At 41.2% G+C, this 17,604-nt stretch overlaps 2 protein-coding genes across 4 annotated transcripts in view; one reads left to right on the top strand and one right to left on the bottom strand.

Moving 5' to 3' along the window:
- Positions 1-6,715: 6,715 nt before the first annotated feature.
- Positions 6,716-9,039, top strand: sp5l (Sp5 transcription factor-like). The gene is made up of 2 exons (XM_068733317.1): positions 6,716-6,942; positions 7,306-9,039. Exons 1-2 carry the CDS (start codon positions 6,889-6,891, stop codon positions 8,344-8,346), a joined length of 1,095 nt encoding a protein of 364 aa, XP_068589418.1. The 5' UTR covers positions 6,716-6,888; the 3' UTR covers positions 8,347-9,039.
- A 1,093-nt stretch (positions 9,040-10,132) lies between these two features.
- arhgef25a (Rho guanine nucleotide exchange factor (GEF) 25a) overlaps positions 10,133-17,604 on the bottom strand; it is a 41,388-nt gene continuing 33,916 nt past the window's right edge. For 2 of the 3 annotated variants that reach the window (XM_068733795.1, XM_068733797.1), the window contains 9 exons: positions 16,238-16,327; positions 15,560-15,652; positions 15,069-15,119; positions 14,883-14,960; positions 14,563-14,754; positions 14,156-14,336; positions 13,390-13,619; positions 13,018-13,152; positions 10,133-12,102 (listed from right to left, as the gene is read on the bottom strand). In XM_068733795.1, the coding sequence (XP_068589896.1) occupies positions 11,977-12,102; positions 13,018-13,152; positions 13,390-13,619; positions 14,156-14,336; positions 14,563-14,754; positions 14,883-14,960; positions 15,069-15,119; positions 15,560-15,652; positions 16,238-16,327 (1,176 nt within the window). In that variant the 3' untranslated portion in view covers positions 10,133-11,976. The remainder of the gene's footprint in view (positions 12,103-13,017; positions 13,153-13,389; positions 13,620-14,155; positions 14,337-14,562; positions 14,755-14,882; positions 14,961-15,068; positions 15,120-15,559; positions 15,653-16,237; positions 16,328-17,604) is intronic. The other variant, XM_068733796.1, reaches the window with a different exon arrangement.

Below are 17,604 nucleotides of genomic sequence, written 5' to 3'. Positions count from 1 at the left end.
GCTTAATGAAGTTTGTACAGTTCTAAAGTTAATGTATTGAATAAAAGGAAATACACACGATATTGGCAAAAGTTGTGGTTAGTTGCTCAATATACTGTACCAAAGTTCAAACTCTCAAAAACTGATCCATCAGTTAGAAACCTCTCATCAGGTGCATTAAGAATTCTTTTTGCAGGTTGAAGGGGAAAATAACAATCCCAAAGATTTTATTTTCAAAGGCAAGCATTTGATCAGTAGTCATCAATTAAATTTACTGAGGTGCAAATTACACCACACGGATTAGATGAAAGAGCCTCTGTGTCATTTTCTCCCCTCCTTCTCAAAGCTTGGCTTGGCTCACAGTACACACAAACAGCAGGCTGATCCCTGGCATGGTGGTGACAGGGTGACACTTCCCCTCACATTACGCAGGCTGAGCTGACGGAGGGGCTTAACAGATAGTGGCATCACAAGCGTACGTTTACAAATAAATCTACTGCTCTGGCTGTGCGGCACTCCTCTGCACATGTAGCCCTTGTATCTCTGCTCCTGCTTTGAATTTCCGATTTCAGCTGGAGCCTTGCCATAAGATCCAGTTACCGTGCTGACGTGAGTCCCTCTTCCCAGATGGCATGTTGGGGCTTCATGGGTAATATTTATGAAATGGGAGCCACAGCTTTTTCGCTTTGGTTTCTTTTCTTCACTAGGCCTTCTGCACACACAACAATAATATTCTACACAGTCATTTTCTCCTGTGATGTTAAACATGAGCATACAGAACATTAGAGAATCCATTCTTTTGATAACTCGTGTGATTTTATTCCTATTTCCTTCTGGAGCCAGTCCCATCTGAGTACAGTAGTTTAGATCAGACGTTAGTATCACTGTGACAGGTGCTCCCATCTCCCACAGCCACTGAACAAGGCTATAAGATCAATTGGCAGGGGTCCCCGCATGCTACAATACCCACATTGAATTGATGGCTGTAAATTATATTGTCAAGTGTTACAGCTAATTATTTACCTCTGTTCATCTCTGTCTTAATGCGTATGGAGACGCTTCATGATTGATAATCCCATTGTTTCTTTTTTTTCCTTTTGTCTCTGCCTTTGCTTGTATATTATTCATTTTATGTGGCATTGTACAGACAGGCAATTGTAGGGAATTCATCTTTTAAGGGAGTTTACAAAGCAAACCCTATGAATAAACAATTCTTTTCTTTCCTGGAAAATTAGTTATCATTAATTTTAAATGTTGTGTTGGGGATATGTATTAACATAAACGTATCGGGCTCAGAAAGGGTGTGACAGTGGATACTTTAGCACCAACAGGAAATTCAGATAGGATGTCAGACAACTGACAGACGCACTGTCAGTGTGTTTTATTAAACAGCAATCAACATTATTATAGCCAAGTATGTTAAAGAGTGTAAGGAATTTGAATCTGTCTCGATACAAATATAGACATGTAGTCAAACAAATAACTATTATGTACAGGTAGAATAAAATACATATACATAGTACATAAACAACAAATGTGGTGATAAAATTGTTGAAAAATGTGTAAACATATAAATATATATATATATAACATAGACTAGATAACAAGAAGAGTGGTATGAATCCCCTCATCTAACTCTTGGCAAGAAAAGCAAAATAGTATAGTTCCCAAAAATGTTGAACTACTCCTTTAGCAGTAAATGACTCCATTTAGTTCTCTGTAACAGTGTGCCGTAAAGCATACTTGAGGCTTTACTAGTAGCAGTGTCACGTATTATCTCTTGATTGACTACACATCTTTTTATGCCACAAGTCTCTTTTTCAGATCAAACGCCATATTTTATAGGATGAAACCTTCAAAGCATGTCATTTCCTGTCGAGATGATGAAATGATTATGAAGCGCTATGAAAGTGACAATTGGCAGATGGACTGTATCCATCTTTATCACTACAGAGTTCCTGTACGACTTTCCTTTGATAAAACATGAAACACATCCTGTGCTCAGATTTCCAGTCTGTGACAAGTGTTTCAGCTTCAGCACTAATATATAAATCTATGTGAGTTTATTGTGAGTCTATTAAACAAAAAGTTCATGCTAGTTTTTTGGTTTCTTTTTGTGACGCAAAGTTGCCAGGCAACAAAACATTTTGTTGACTAAAATCTGTTTCATGATCAAACTTATTGACATAACTGCCATACTCAAGATTTAAGTAGATTAGGCGACATTATAAATAGTGTAAAGGGCATCTCAGTTAATTTGATGTAACATTGACACTAAAGGTGAAGAAGGCAGCGATTGCTTCAATCCATTTCTTTTATGTGCTTCCCCTCCATCTTCCCTGGATTTCTCTCTCTCCCCTTCCGTCTTTCGTCTCTGGGAGTATGGGTGCATGTCAAGTGATTGTTGAATTGAAATATTGATGTGGAGTATCAAAGCGTGGCGTAGCACTCCTGTGTTTCCAGAACTAACCACGAAGCGCTTTGATCAGATACTCCTGTGATCTGACTTCTGAAGTTGTTAAGAGTGCTGGAAAACAAAATGCAAACAAACTTCAAGTGCTCTTGGTATTGATAAAAGTTTTCTTTGACAAGCAGAGATGTGTGCTGTCTGCCCAAGACTGGAGATTTTGGGGTTTTCGTACATGCTAATGGACAAGAGATGAGGGAATTATTGTAGATTTCTACGTCTCACACACCTAGCAATGTAAACTGTGGTACAGGGGTGGGAATCATCACAGAATCCTGCTGCGATATCAAGATACTCCTGTAGTAATGCAAAAACATTGCAATTCTGGGATTTGTTGTTTAATTTTTGTTAGATTCTGATTAAGCGTGTTCAAATTTACCAGTTTATTTAGCTTGCAAATAAAAAAAGCTAAAAAAAAAAAAAAAAAACTTCTGTGAGTGATGAAACCTTAAATGGAATCATTTAAAGCAACTAGAAAAGCTACTATGCTTACAATCCAAAAATTATTAATTAATTATTGATTTATGTTCAAAGTTTTTTTGGGAGATTTTTTTTTTCCAAGAAAAAATAACTGACTGATTTTAGTTGAAGTAGTCCTACAGGATTCATTTATAATTGCATTATACCTGTGTGATTAGTAGTTTGTTTTTCCATCACCCTCTTAGAAACAAATAATGTTTCTTAAACCAAATAATATGTTGAAAGATACTAGAAGTCATTTTTAGGTTAGTTGAGTTTTAGTTAAAATTTCTGAATGTGCTGACATGAAGCAAGGTGGGTGCAAGTGGGCTTTTACAGTTTTCTGTCTCCACAATGTTCACTGATGACGAGGCACGACTGAAAAAATGTGACTGAAGATTTGCAAATTCCCCAATGCACCACCGAGCTAGGCGCATAAGATGAGGTAAACCTTATCAATATGACTGATTCTAAACATCAATCCCTCTGCCACTCCCTCGCAAACACTCATAAACAGACCCATACATATCTAACTCAATAGGAAACAGGAAAGAGACTCCTGAATGAGGTATCAGATTGTAGCACTGTAAAGTCCAGCTGTTGGTGTTGCTCCTCTTCCCAATGAAACTAAGTGTCATGGTAATCACACCCCATCTTGTCCTGTCTTGGATTTGAATGGTTAAAGAGGGAAGCACTACAGTTAGCAGCAGTCTTTCACATGCTGTCTGTCTCATCCATTAGGCCACATTTGTCACATGAGAGCCATTGAGTCAGCACGGTGCTGTAAAATTGGCTTTTTGACATGGCCACCAGTACAAAAGCCGCTCTCCTCTGTGGCTGCCCTATTCGAGTGCAGATGGTCAAGACAGCTGGGACAATTTAGTGATCTGAGACTTTTAAACTGCCCCGCAGGCATGATAAAAACAGCTTGAGTAGCCACTTGCATATTCTACGTTCTGAGTTTAAGAGTAAGATCATGTCTGCAACAAAAACAGCACCATTTGTCTTTTACAATGAGCAAAAGGACTAAAAACTCTTCAGGATCGAGAGATTTCAGATCATTACACAATCACTAAAAGCCCTCTTGAGTTTTAATGTGTGTTCTGTTTTTCTTGGATCTATTTTCTGTTTAGAAATCGGTGCTTGAGAGCGTCTGCATCGCCTTGTTGGGATTTAGCCTGTGTTAGTTTTGAAGTTGAATTTGCTGGTAGCCACCCAGTCGGAGCAGCCATGCAATGTATGATGGAGCGGACCTGATTACCAGCAATCTCACCAGCTGTTTAATGAACACAGGGACCTCTTTCTCTGGAATGAGTTTTCCCTTGAAAACTGTGGAAGCCGTATCCAGGTCTATTTAAATGAGGTAACATGGGGAAGGTAAGCACCACCACATGAGCATTGTTTTCACAGTTCAAAGTGAGGAGAGGGTACTTTGCACTTCAAAGCCACTCATCTGGGAGGCAGTACAGTGGGGGTGGGGTGGTGTGGGGGAGAGGGGACAGGAAATAAGAATCAGGGTAATTAACAACTTCTGCTCCGTAATAAACCAGAGACATAACAGTATACCTCTGCCTCCAAGACACACTCCTATTTCCAAGTCCTCCACTCTCTTTTCCTTTACTACTGTTTTCTTTCATCCTAAATGTTCACTTTAATTAGGAATTAGACTATTTACCTCAATGCTGTTGGAGTTACATCACACATATTAATATTTGCATAGGAGATTTGTATCATACAAAATCAATGCATTTTATTTATTTCAACTCATTTTAACTGCAGTATGGGCCTGCATATGTTCAAGCTTTCTGGAATTATTTTTGTTACATTTGTATAACAAGCCAGAAGCATTAGAACATTTGGACAATTATAATTTATCAAGAGGCATCTCTTGCTTTTGCTTAATGTAATGGGCTAATTATTCTAGTCTAACATCAATTATTTTTATGGATAAATATTATTGTCATGTTTTAATTCAAACACATTTGCTCTGTTTTGCCCTCACCTAAAATAAACACAATCTGTGTGATCTATTAGCAGGCTGCAGCTGAAGTCTGCACATCATTGTGAGTCTGGAGAAATCTTTTGTTTCAAGCTGAGGTGTCTTTGTCAAGGACATAATGAAAGTTGCACTCTGTCTGCTCTGCTTTCATACCAATAACTTCAGAAAGGTCTAAACCAAATGCTACAGTTTAGTGATTATCTTTACTGCCTCGATTTGTTGTTGTTTTTTTAAAGCTGTAAAGTCTAACAATTACAACCAAGTGAAATACAAGAACTGTTACATTTCTGTTCAAATTTAATTATAAAATATTTGTTAATTTATTTCTAATTTTAGCTGGCCCCTGCTTGAGGTATGTTTATTTAAGGATCACAGAGGAATCCAGAAAGTGGGAGCAGTAGATAAGTGAGGAACTAGGCATTTACATGAGAAACAGGTTCCCAGCCTGGATTTAAACTCTTAACATTGTAATGGTGAACAGAGTTACAGAATGAGATTAAGCCTCAATCTGCATTTAATGGAGCAGATCTGAAGTGGCCTCTACTTGAACTCTGAAATGTGAGAATGTCACACAGGGCAGCCTATTTGACATGTCACCCACTGGTGAGAACTCCGAGGCTTTGATTGAGTTTTATCAATTAGCTTTGTGAGGGAAAATACTCTTACTGTCTTCATAGTGTGAGTGAGCCTCACGCCTGCCAGGACGGAGAGCTGCCTGCTGCAGCATTAAGAAACAAAGGGTTTGTGTCATCTGGAGAAAACTAACAATCAAACAATGAAATAAATGAAAAAAAACTGAAAAAACAGTACCACTGTACAAAAGATAAGCTCATCTACTAACAAATCACTTAAGAAGAATTATGCACATTAACTCTAGCTTCACATTGTAAAATTTGACTGTGATAGATTAAACAAAAAAAAGAAATCTCTCTGACCTAAAGTGTCCATACTTTGTTGCATTAAATCATGCAATATGTGTGATGACAACAAGGACATCTACTTTTCTGTAAGTATAAGTATTCATTATTTTGTATCTTGCTTCTTGTATGACTTGATATTTGTTGACTGGAGAACATATAGTTTGGCCACATTTTGTAATTCAAAACTGCATCACTGATTTGCCAAAAATATAAAATCCCTGTATTTACTGTGTCTTCACTTGAAATCCCACAGCAGAGTTGAAGCAGTATGCAAATGCTCCCAGAGTGAAAAATATTTTGACTAAGCTGGCTATATTAATCTTAGATCTTTTAACAGACTAAGCATTTTGTTCTTGTGCAAAATGTGGTCCTAAATGTAGAAGTTGAAATTTGCTGAAACACTAATTGTGAACACTTTGAAATGTTTTTCAAATCATAAAGTTCTGTGGGTTTATTTGAAACTTAAAGAAGTGGGAAAAATGACATGAGATGTCCAAATAGGTAGATACTCTCAAATGTAGATATTACAGGAAGCATTTTTTTTCAGAACAATTGGAGGAGGAGTCAGCTCTTGGGGTCAGTATTTGGTTGAAATTGAGTGAAATTATGAGTAGCCCACCCCTTCACCTAACAATCCCCCCCCCACCCCCCCCCCCCACACACGTCGCCTCTCTATTGACTCGCTCTCCTGCATCATATTGGAGACCCCGTTGAGAGGATCTTTTCTCTCTATAAAGAGAAGATGCAGCTCAGGCGCCTTTGAGATGATCGCAAGGATTTACTGCGCGCCACTCTGCTTCTAACTTCGGACGGTCATCCTCGGCTGCTTCAGCACTAAATGATCTGGACTGCTACCACACTAGAAGTATTCACGTAGTGGACTGAGGGACATTTGAATGACGCAGGATTTCCCAGTGTACTCTGTCAAAGTGTCTCAGTCATCCGAGACCCGAATGTGAACATCTTTGTTCTTCTGCGCTCCGAGCTGTAGTTGAGACTTTGTACGTCTTCGCCTCTCGGCGCAGTTCGTGTTGCAGGTGCGTGGAGAAGGAGCGCGAGGACAGATGGCTGCGCTGGCGATACAAAGGACTGACAACTTTTTACACACCTTTTTACAGGTTTGTTGTATATTTATCTTTCTGGCGCATTCTGGCAGTGAAAACTCCGCAACTTGTGCGTAATGAATGCATATGCTTCACGTGCTTAAACTGTGTGAACATAATCAAACTTGTTTTAGTGGTAAAAGTATTTTTTTTAAAAACATAACAGATAATAGAAAAAGAGGCAAGTTAGAATAAACAATATCAGGACAAAGGTAAATTGAATCGTTTAAACTCTTTGGGTTACATATATTTCATATTATCTGGACGTTTTTATATCATGTATTTTTTGTATTATTATTATTAAAAGGAATTTAGATGTAAAACGTTTAGTTGTCCAATAAGTGGTTTATGATGTATGTTTGGTGTATCACCACTCAGGACCGGACGCCCAGCTCGTCTCCAGAGGGAGCACCCAACGCCCTCTCCTTCCTGGCCACCACCTGTAGCCAGGCCTGGCAGGTTGGAGGCGCTATGGGCTCAGAGGGCTCCCAGTTCCCCTACGAAAGCACCGTCAGCTCCACATCAGGAATGTTCCAGCTCTGGAGCAACGACATGGCGCCCAGCACAGCCCTCAGCACACACCAGATGACCTTCACGGTGCCTAAGGTGCAGTTCCCGGGACACATGCAGCCTGGTCTGGGTCACCATCATCATCATCACCCCCATCATCACCACCACCATGAGCTGCCTCTCACCCCTCCAGCTGAACCTCCCTCTTCCTACTCCTTCGAACTCTCCCCTGTCAAAGTGCTGTCTTCGCAGCCGCAGGCCACCGGCCCCTATTATCCTCAGCACAACAGTGTGGGACAAAACTTCCCCAGTTTCATCCAGAACTCCTCAGCCAGGCACCACCTTCCTGGAGGCCATGTGGACGAAGGGCAGCAGTGGTGGAGCCTACCCCAAACCAACGCCCCCCCCACCAACCATCCCTTCTCCCTAGGCAGACAGCTGGTTTTGGGACACCAGCCCCAGATAGCTGCTCTTCTCCAAGGCACCTCCAAGGGCCTGCTGAGCTCCACACGCCGCTGCCGCCGCTGCAAATGCCCCAACTGTCAGGCGAATGGTGGGGGGTTAGAGTTCGGAAAGAAGAGACTGCACATCTGCCACATTCCAGAGTGTGGCAAAGTGTACAAGAAGACCTCTCACCTCAAGGCACATCTGCGCTGGCATGCCGGGGAGAGGCCCTTCATCTGCAACTGGCTCTTTTGTGGTAAAAGCTTCACCCGTTCAGACGAGCTACAGCGGCACCTCCGCACACACACCGGAGAGAAGCGCTTTGGGTGCCAGCAGTGCGGCAAGAGGTTCATGAGGAGTGACCACCTCTCCAAACACGTCAAGACCCACCAGACTAGGAAGAGCCGGTCTGGGCAGCCTTCACAGAGCACGGACCCTCTGCTCACCAATATCAAGAGAGAGTAATCTCTGTGATCCAACATTCAAAAATAATAATCAACAATGAACAGACTGTGTGACTTACACTTACTGCCATAGGTTTGCACTCAAGGGTGAGCATTAAGCTGCCCGGAAATCTTGTCTCGTCAAAGCCCTACTTTTGACTTCAAGTAGTACAATAAAAATATATTTGAAGACCATTTTTAATAAAAGTAATTGTGTGCTGGTTGAGGCACCTTTAACTTTAAAGAATACTTGAAGCCTTTTTCAGTGATATTGTGAGAGTTTTGCTGAATTCCGTGTAATGCCACACAACCAGATTTCCCCTGAAACAAAACAAATGTTATGCCTTGAACAATTTAAGATTCAAATCAATTTTAAATTAATACCATTTCAACTGATATGAAAAATCCAAACATTTTCAGCATTAATTTTGTAAATATTTTGAGAAGGATGTAACAGAATTGAGAGAATCTCGCAAGGTTTATCTTAATATGTTGTCCATATTATGTTCAAAATAAATGTATGCCTTAGTACAGCTAAAGGTTGCTGAAAAAAACTCATTCCTGCCCTTGTTAACAGGTTCAGAATGGAAATATGCTTCTGTCGCTGTTAATTCGATTTTTATTCCAAAAGACCCTCATTTGTCAGCTTTAAGGTAGGAATCTGTTTTGAAATGTAAGTCTTTGATCTACAGATTTATCTTGTCTAAGCAGTCATGTGAAGCACCATTTCAGATCAGCAAACATTTTAAATGTTTCAATTCTTTGTAAATTATGTACAAATATCATTAACAATTTTATTGGGGTTATGGCCGCATGTAAATTTGAATAAACATTGTCCTTGCTGAAACAATTTCCCTGCTTCTAGTAATATCATTTTCTTACATCTTGGCGACTGATTGTGAAGTAAATATGTAAGATTGACTGTGAGAGACAATGGTTTTAACCCTCTTAGCTCATTCAGTAATTGTGTGAATTTCTAATGCCCCGGAGCAGATCCAACATTTTATTTAAATGATAATTTGATTGCTTTCAGAATACAAATGCTGCTCATTGTGTTGTTGGCGTGAAGGAAGAAGCTCCTAAAGAAGCCCTAACATGGTGGGCTGTTCAAAGATTTTCACACCTCAAAGTAAATACTCAATCCATTGATGGGGCTGTTTGTCTCGCCTGCTGCAATCAAGTTCACAGTCATGTGGCTTTTAATTAGTGTTTTCTTTCTCTCAATGGAGAAGACTGAGTCAACAGATGCAACAGAGGGCACTGGAGAGGAATTCCCCGTGAATGGGACCCCTGTTGCTGAGACCCCCTCAGTGGTGACAGGAACTCCCTTTGATTTTGCACCCTTGTGAAAGTTTATACCCCTTCCCCCCCCTCCGTTCCCAGCCTCCATATATCACAGCCGTGTTACGATCGGCCCTGCTTTACTGCCCAGAATGGGTCTTTATTCAAAGGCCAGCCAACCAGATGTCTGCTCATCCAGGGGTTTCTTCTCTTTGTTTTTAATCCTGTTTGAACTTTCAGAAGGGGGATGCCACAGCAAGCAAAGTGCTTTGCCTTTGTCTTCTTCAGAGACTCCCAAAAGTGGAGTCTGAGGACTTCCATTGGGTCGACAGCAAAAATAATACTTAAGTTGCATTATTAATTAAATTAATAAGAAATGAGCACACTGTGAGAATGTAAAAGGATGACAGCATACTTACAGTATTAAAAAAAATCCTCAATACAGCAGAGATAAGTCTCAGCAGATATTAAATGTGCATCTATTTTAATCAAGAGATTAAGTAGAGAAAAACAAACACTGCACACAGTTTCAAAAAGACACTTTTTATTTGATATTATACAACAGTTTCTACTCAGTCGTACATGGCGATAACCAACCCTCTCCTGGTTTTATGTCCTTGCTTTTGGTTCTCTGTAGTGGTATTATTTTGTATTAAAGAAACACTGTCTGATCAGTCGTTCCCATGAAAACACACCAGTTCACATTAACTGCAGATGGATTCTGTGAGATGTCTCCACTCACATCTCAGTTTATTTTGTGTAATTAATGGTGTTTCGGACAGATTATTAAGCAGCTTTAGCTTCATTGTGAGCACTGAAATATGATAGATCTTTGGTGCAGCTGTATGACCTAACTAAACGGAAAGTGAAAGCCTTGTATGGACCTCTACTGGCCACAGAGCAGAACTGACCTGATATTGACAGGATAGCCTCCATCTACTCCACTCTCCTCTTTTTGCCATTTAGACATGAAAAATCAAGATAGCAACACAAATATCTATGATTGTTTAGCAAGTTGTGGCAAACTGAAATTAGTAAGAGCATGAAACGTTTGAGTGGTGAGCTGCTTTTTTGGCACTGTTGTCTGAGGAAGAGGGAGCATGCAGATTCATCAGCATCACTCTGTTTACCAAGCAACATATCATCCTTCATTTTAACCAACTGAAACGGTAACACTTCTTGGCATATCTGGGCCGTACTTCATCTTACAAGTGGAAATGTATGATTGCCTTTATGGTATGCACTGTACAGTAGTTAGTCCATGAGGGCAAAAGCTAAAAGCTATTATAGAAATGGTGCACAGCCATGACATGACAACAGTGGACTAATAAAACAATTTGTATTATTTTAAACCAATGCACTTTTAAGGACATGTACTCCCCAAACCACAAGCGCTTTTCGGCCTGTAAAGAAAGTCAACCACCAAGGAGATGTTGCATGCAACACTTTGGGTCAGCACAGCAGTCCCTTTGAATGCACCGACTTTATCTCGCAACTCCTCTGGAGTTGCCCAAAGAGTTTAAGTATTCAGAAGTGACGTCATACTTGCAGAGAACCTCCAGGGGGCTCCCTCACACCTTTTTTTTGTCCAGATCAAACAAGGGCCGGTCAAACAGAATAAGAGAGTGCACAGGGGCTCCCAACACTGTGGCAAGAAAGAAAGTTCTTCACTTTCATTTGAAATTCAAGTGAGCAAAGTCCTTGTGGCTTTTTCACATCAAGTGTTCTGCCTTTTCCATTCTTGTCGACACAAACAGCAAACTCAGTTGTCAGCAGGGGAATGACAAAATGTACTAGTCTTCACAATGGGGAATCAGGAAAACAAAACTTGATCAAGGAAATTTACCAGAGGGTACAAGAGATGCCACGGCCACTACTTGCACACTCTCATGCACTCAAACACATTCACCCATCTTTGCATAAAGATACATTCAGGCACACACGTAACTCCAGTGACCGCCCCAATTAGGAATGGATATGTCTTAAAACATATTCCCCTTGCCCTTTGAAAAAGAGAAGAGTATGGTGTACAAACTCTCAAAAAGGTAAAAAGCGCTGAGTGTCCTTTGAGTTTTTTTACTCTGAACCCAGAAACATCTCACTGGGTGCTGTTCATGTACATTCGAGGTGGCCAAGGTTAGTCACCTCCCATTGAATGGCTCTCTAAAAACAGGAGCAAAGTCATGTTATAGTTGCAGCCCATAATTCCTTCATATGTTCCTTCAGGTTCCTTTAGTATCCTCCAGAAATCATCACTGAACCAGGTAAGGGTTCAACCTGGCATTAACAGACAGTAGACAAGTCTTCTTGTCTCCACAGCTGCGGCGTTAGCTGCTGTCCTCTTGACCCAGGAGACAGATGGCAACAGAGTTCAAAGCTCATCCTCTGCTAGCTGAGCCAGATTGCTCGGGCGTCGTCCAGCTAAGGGGCCGGACAGTGAAGCCTGGCTTCCAGCATCAGCAGCCTGACCCCTTCGGCAGCCCTCTCCTGCTCTCTGCTGGGGATGGAGGGAACATTCATCACACAGATACAAAGTACTTCCATGTACTGCACTCACATATCTACTAATACAACTTTTTTTTGTACTTTTACACCAAACAAACAGTAACAGTATAAATAAAACCTTGGAATTATTTTAAAGCTGCAGTCTAAAAATGAACTGGCCAAAGTTCCATCTATTCATCCCAGCACATATGGGAAACGGTTATCTGGCTTTGATAGGCATCTCTCTCTGACTTCCTCATCAAGCTTAACCTGCTTCCTGTTTTATTATGTACGAAGCCTAACCAGCCTGAGGGGAGGGGGAGAGAGGTGGAGAACGACAACTGCTGGCCTGTCAACATCACCTCACTCAGGATAACAGCAAATGATGACAGGAGACATTGCTAATGGTCATTTAAAGTCCAACAACAAGATGTTCCCATTGTTGACGGGCCAGATGGTTAAAACTTCAAAGCAAGGGCGGACGGGCCTGAAATGGTAAATGGCATATTTTGTGCAATTTACTGAGCTGTGAGAATGTCCCTTCTTTGTATTCAACTAACTGAAACAAGTGCATTGTTATCCATTTCCTTCGGAAAAAGAGATTTTTATTGATTCCTTTTTCATCCAATAGGGGGAGAAATAACTCTTCTTATAACTCGACAAATCCCTTCACTGTATGTGTCTAAATACATGGTTACCATTTACTGAAGTCTTTCATCTTTTAACTACCCTTAATGAGCACATTGTAATAATTGTTAGACGTTGTACAATGGCCCATTATTTCCCGGGGGTGATCTTCCTGTGGCTTGTTTTGTTGAATAAGGACTTTTCACCACGTCCAGCTATGTGCAAAATAATGACAGTTTAAATGTAACATTGAGGCTCCTACATAGGCGGCTTAGTCTCTAAATGCATGCATATACTCTACCTGTGCGCTTTGTGTGGTAGGTGTGTACAGCCCGTTTGACACAGCTTGACAGTTTGGTTGATCAGTGAAGCCCAGTTGGACATGTGACGGAGAAACAGTGTGGGAGTCAGCAGGGCATGGCTGGACCACAGTGGGCTGCAGATGCAAACAACAGGTAGGTCACTCACCAACACCGTAGTGCATGCACACAATACCATTTGCGTTTTTTTGTTATCCCATTTGTGCAACAGACCAGTCCCGTGGCCAAAAAAGCTTAAGAGATAAGCAGGCCTGCCAGTGTCTTATAAATAGAAATACTGTGTTTGAGTGGATTGTTATTGCAGAACAGTGTCCCATTATAGGGCAGAGAAAGAGACAGCTAAAGAAACCTACGTCTCGCAGTAAGTATGTCTCGCTGGCTCCTCTGCCCTGGCCTTGGCTGGGCAGGTAGAGCGTGGGCAGGGAGGTGTTGTGAGAGTGAAGGGAGGGCAGCTTATGACGGTCAATAGAGGCAGAAGAGTGTGGCCGCAGGGCACTGGCAGCAGACAAAGGGGGCCTCATGCTTCGGCCCAGGCTATTAGACTTGCTCTCTCGTCGCTGGTACTCAATAGGTGACTGTAAGGCTGAAAGACAAAGGAACAGAGACAGTTCTAATAAAACTCTGTACCTGGTTCTTGAATGAACTTCTCCTATGAAGACATATTTTGCATATTAAAACTGTTATACTATAATGTTGTTCATTATCTATTTATACATCAGCCTCCACTTCTGGATACCCACAGGATGAGTTATAATTAATTAACACTTCAATTTGCTGACAACTACCTCATAATGTGTTATCAATATTTTATTAAAGGTTTGTATAGTGCTTATCAATCCTATATATGGGGGTTACAGTAAAGGGTTAGTTTTGTCTGTGTTGCACAAATAATTCAGTAAAGGATGCCTGTCAGAAAGCCTTAAATAAGAGGTTAAAAAGTATGGAAGTCCATTTCCACCCAGAAAAAGGATGATAAGTTAGGAATGATAAAAACTACTGATGCAAAGTAAAATTGTAAAATACCTTCCAAAGGCCAAGACTACATGGTCAAACAAACAAATCATAAAAAAAAATGTTTTATAGATCGGGGTGATGTGGCATAGTTCAGTTGGGACTGACCATTGAGGAAGTTGCGCTGGCTTTCCAAGATCTGAACCACATCATTGACCCAGGCCCTGCAGATCTCAGAGGAGGAGGCCTGCAACTGGAAGCGCACCACACTTCCATCAGGGTTGCGTGATGTCACCACAAAGCGGGCGTCATCGCCGTCCACACTGGGCTCTACCCCTAGGCAGCTCACCTGGAACACATCGCATCTGATTAGCATTTGCCGGAGTCCATCCAGTCGGGTTGCTTGTTAAAGGCAAGCCTCTAAAAAGTCCCTGCTCTGGGATTATGTAACGTGTGGTGTGAATCTGTTGTGTAACTCATAACCTGGGAGTAAAATGTACTTTCTAATTTTGTGGTATTGTATTTTGCTAAAACATCCCGTGTAGCTGATCTGAATTCACTGAGGCTCAGCCCACCTTGATGCTGTTCTTAAAGATGTATCCAGGGAGTGAGAAACCTTTCTTCCTGTCGATTGGCTCACTGAAGATGACCAGCTGCTCGAACAGGAAGATCCGTCTTTCCTTGGCTCGGGACAAGAATCCACTGTCCTGCTCGGTCACAGTAAAGGTGTCTTGCTGGAGCAGTTTTCCCTGGGCTGTGATCTTCCCCTGGTACCACAGCAAAGATAAACGCAATAAACCGAGGTAGTGGTTACGGTTTGATTTTCTTGGCTGAATAGTTGGCATGAGAAATAGTTTGAAGACTTTGAAGGATGGTCTAAATTCCTGAGACGTACCTCGAAGCCTTGTAGTCTACCCACATTCATCATGTCATTGCAACGTTTTGGCACAAAGCACATCACTTCTACTGCTTTCTGTTTAAAAGACCAAAGTGAGTTTGTTACAAAGAATACTAATAAAAAGTAGGGCTTTGCACACAAATCATCACGTCAAACCTTATATTTATGAATCAGGACACCCACCTCCAACTCCTCTGTGTCCATCCCAGCTTTGGTGTAATACTTCAGGAAGTCCTGCTCAAATAAACACAGCATGTTCACCAGAGTATTCCGGGTTTACTGCTCAGAGTAAGGTGAGGACATCTGGAGGAGTGTTTATGGGTGTTGAACCCATCTTTCAATTGAATGCCAAAGGGCAAAGTTTTATATTTAGGCAAAATTTTATACAAAGGATGTCATTTTATGATCATCTTCAAAGGCTTTCACATATTATTGTTTAAATCCTATGGCAATAATCTTATCATGTAATTTGCCTCTTCCTCTTTGGCTGGAAAGTAGCCTGAACAGATGCACCCGGTTTTTGTACAAAGCAGTGTGTGTGTGTGTGTGTGTGTGTGTGTGTGTGTGTGTTTTTGTGCGTGCTTGTATGTTCCGCTGTGTGTCAGACAGCTGCACAGAGAACACCAGTGTGTGTATGTGTGTGATCAACAGCAAAGCAGTGCCCTGCTTTTCACCTTGAGCAGCAGCTGGTACTTCATGATCCTCTGGACAGGTTTGATCAGCAGGTCGTTGAGCTGCAGCCTGTGGCCCAGCTGCTGCCGCAACTCCTGTCAGCGGAGACGGACACAACAACACGACACCAGTCAACATGACAGCCACAGCCCAAAACACAGCAGCTAATGACCAATATTTTCCCTCTAAAAACAGTATATCACAGGGATTATACCATTTGTCTATTAGTACCAATGAAAAGGAACTGATTAAAATTTGAATAATAAATGGGATCAGAAAAAACACCCACATGGCCATGTATAATATATTGTACAGGGACACTTAGACATCCATGCATACTGAAGGGCTTATTAACTACAGGCCTGAGTGGCAGGTGACTGCACTATCATTAGTATGCAAGTGTTTGTCCTGTATCAATAAGTAGTTCAACATAAACATAGAAAAAACAACTTTCATAATTAAATAATAATTTAAGTCAATCAGGTAAAAGCCAAAATATTTGCTGGCTACAGCATGTGTATGAATTTACTTGTTTTCATCTATTTTTAGATTTTGGAAATTTGAAGATGTCATTTTTGACTCCAGGAACTGTTGATGAACATTTTTCCCTATTTTCTGACATTTATAGACTGAAAATAAACTAAATATTGATCACTCAATCAAAAAAAAGAGGTACTCACCTCAAAGTAAGTCTCAATATACTCCGATACGATATGTTCCGACTTGGGCTTGTTCTGACAGTACACAACGTACATATGCAGACGCCTCTCCTACAATCCAAGCAAACATTTCATTGCAAAACCATTTAGTTGAACTTTTGGTACAAATTAGTCACACAGTGAAAAACATACATATAAATGAAAAACATCAACAATGAATGTCCCTGAGCAGAGCAATAATGATTTGTCTCAGAGTGCGGGTCCTTTGAAGCTGACCCTGTCTGGTTAGCGCTTTCTCTTCTGTGACTAATTGGCATGGGAGCGCAGATGTGGCTGAGAGTCTTAATGGAGTTACATGTAGATGAGCATCAGGTTATATATAATTCACCCAGGTTACACTCAGTGAGACCTGAGCCTTTCAGAGACTGCCGGTATAAGGCTGTACCTAGCAACAAGCTGCATGGCTCTGTAACCTAGAGACCAGTGAGCTGCTTCCCCTGAATATGGACATCGTGTAACACAGCAGAATATGGCTGCATGTGAAATATGAGCTCATCCGACGACCAGCTTTCAGTATACTAGTGTGGCTGCATGTTTACAGGTGTTTATATGTTGCATGTGCATGAGTGAGCACACACCTATGTTGCATATTGGTGACACAGCCCTTGTTTAAAGCAGATTGGGCTTTCTGCTTTTCATTAGGGCCATGTTCCCAGTCTGCCTGTTTTCAAAGTTTGACACTATGCTTAGATTTAGTTACAAGTTTCTTTATTCCCCCACAGGCTTTTTTAAGTTAATTATCCAATGGGCTGAGCCTTATTGGATTGTTTAAAGAGCTTCAGCCAGAGAGAGTGAATATAGCAAAAGAGAGACACAGACATTTAACTTAATCATCTTCAGACAAGAAGCAAAAGACAAGTTGGTCAAATGACCCATTATGTCTGCTTAGTCTGCATGTGCCACCACTTAACCAATATACATACATTTTGCTCCCTGTATAAGCTGTGTGACCCTATCAGGGCTCAGGCTCTATTCTATTCTAAGAACAATATACTTAACAGTGAATCTTTCTATGCATGCAGCGATTTGCTTCATTCTTGAGCCACGTTATGTAGGAAGACGTCGGTCGCCGTTTTGGGTGGAAGAAAGCCTTCATATCAAAGGGCAAAAGCTGAGGTTTTGTTATTCCTCGTCTTATTCATGTTGTCTTTTCTAGCTGTTTTTTCCCTGCAGTTTCCTGATCAGTCCAGCCCAGACTGAAAATCGGCCAGTGTCTCACTTGTGTGTATGTGAGGGGTTGCCGTGTGCGCTGTTGTAAAAACACAGCCTGGACTGAGACGTATCAGTAACAGGGAAGTGGAAGAAGAGACGCTGGCAGTTAGTTGAGA

Source organism: Cebidichthys violaceus, unplaced genomic scaffold, assembly GCF_023349555.1.
Source record: "Cebidichthys violaceus isolate CVI_PGR_0920_01 unplaced genomic scaffold, fCebVio1.0.p SCAF_6, whole genome shotgun sequence".
NCBI lineage: Eukaryota > Metazoa > Chordata > Actinopteri > Perciformes > Stichaeidae > Cebidichthys > Cebidichthys violaceus.
Note: the sequence above shows the minus strand (reverse complement) of the source record. Positions and strands in the feature narration are given on the sequence as shown.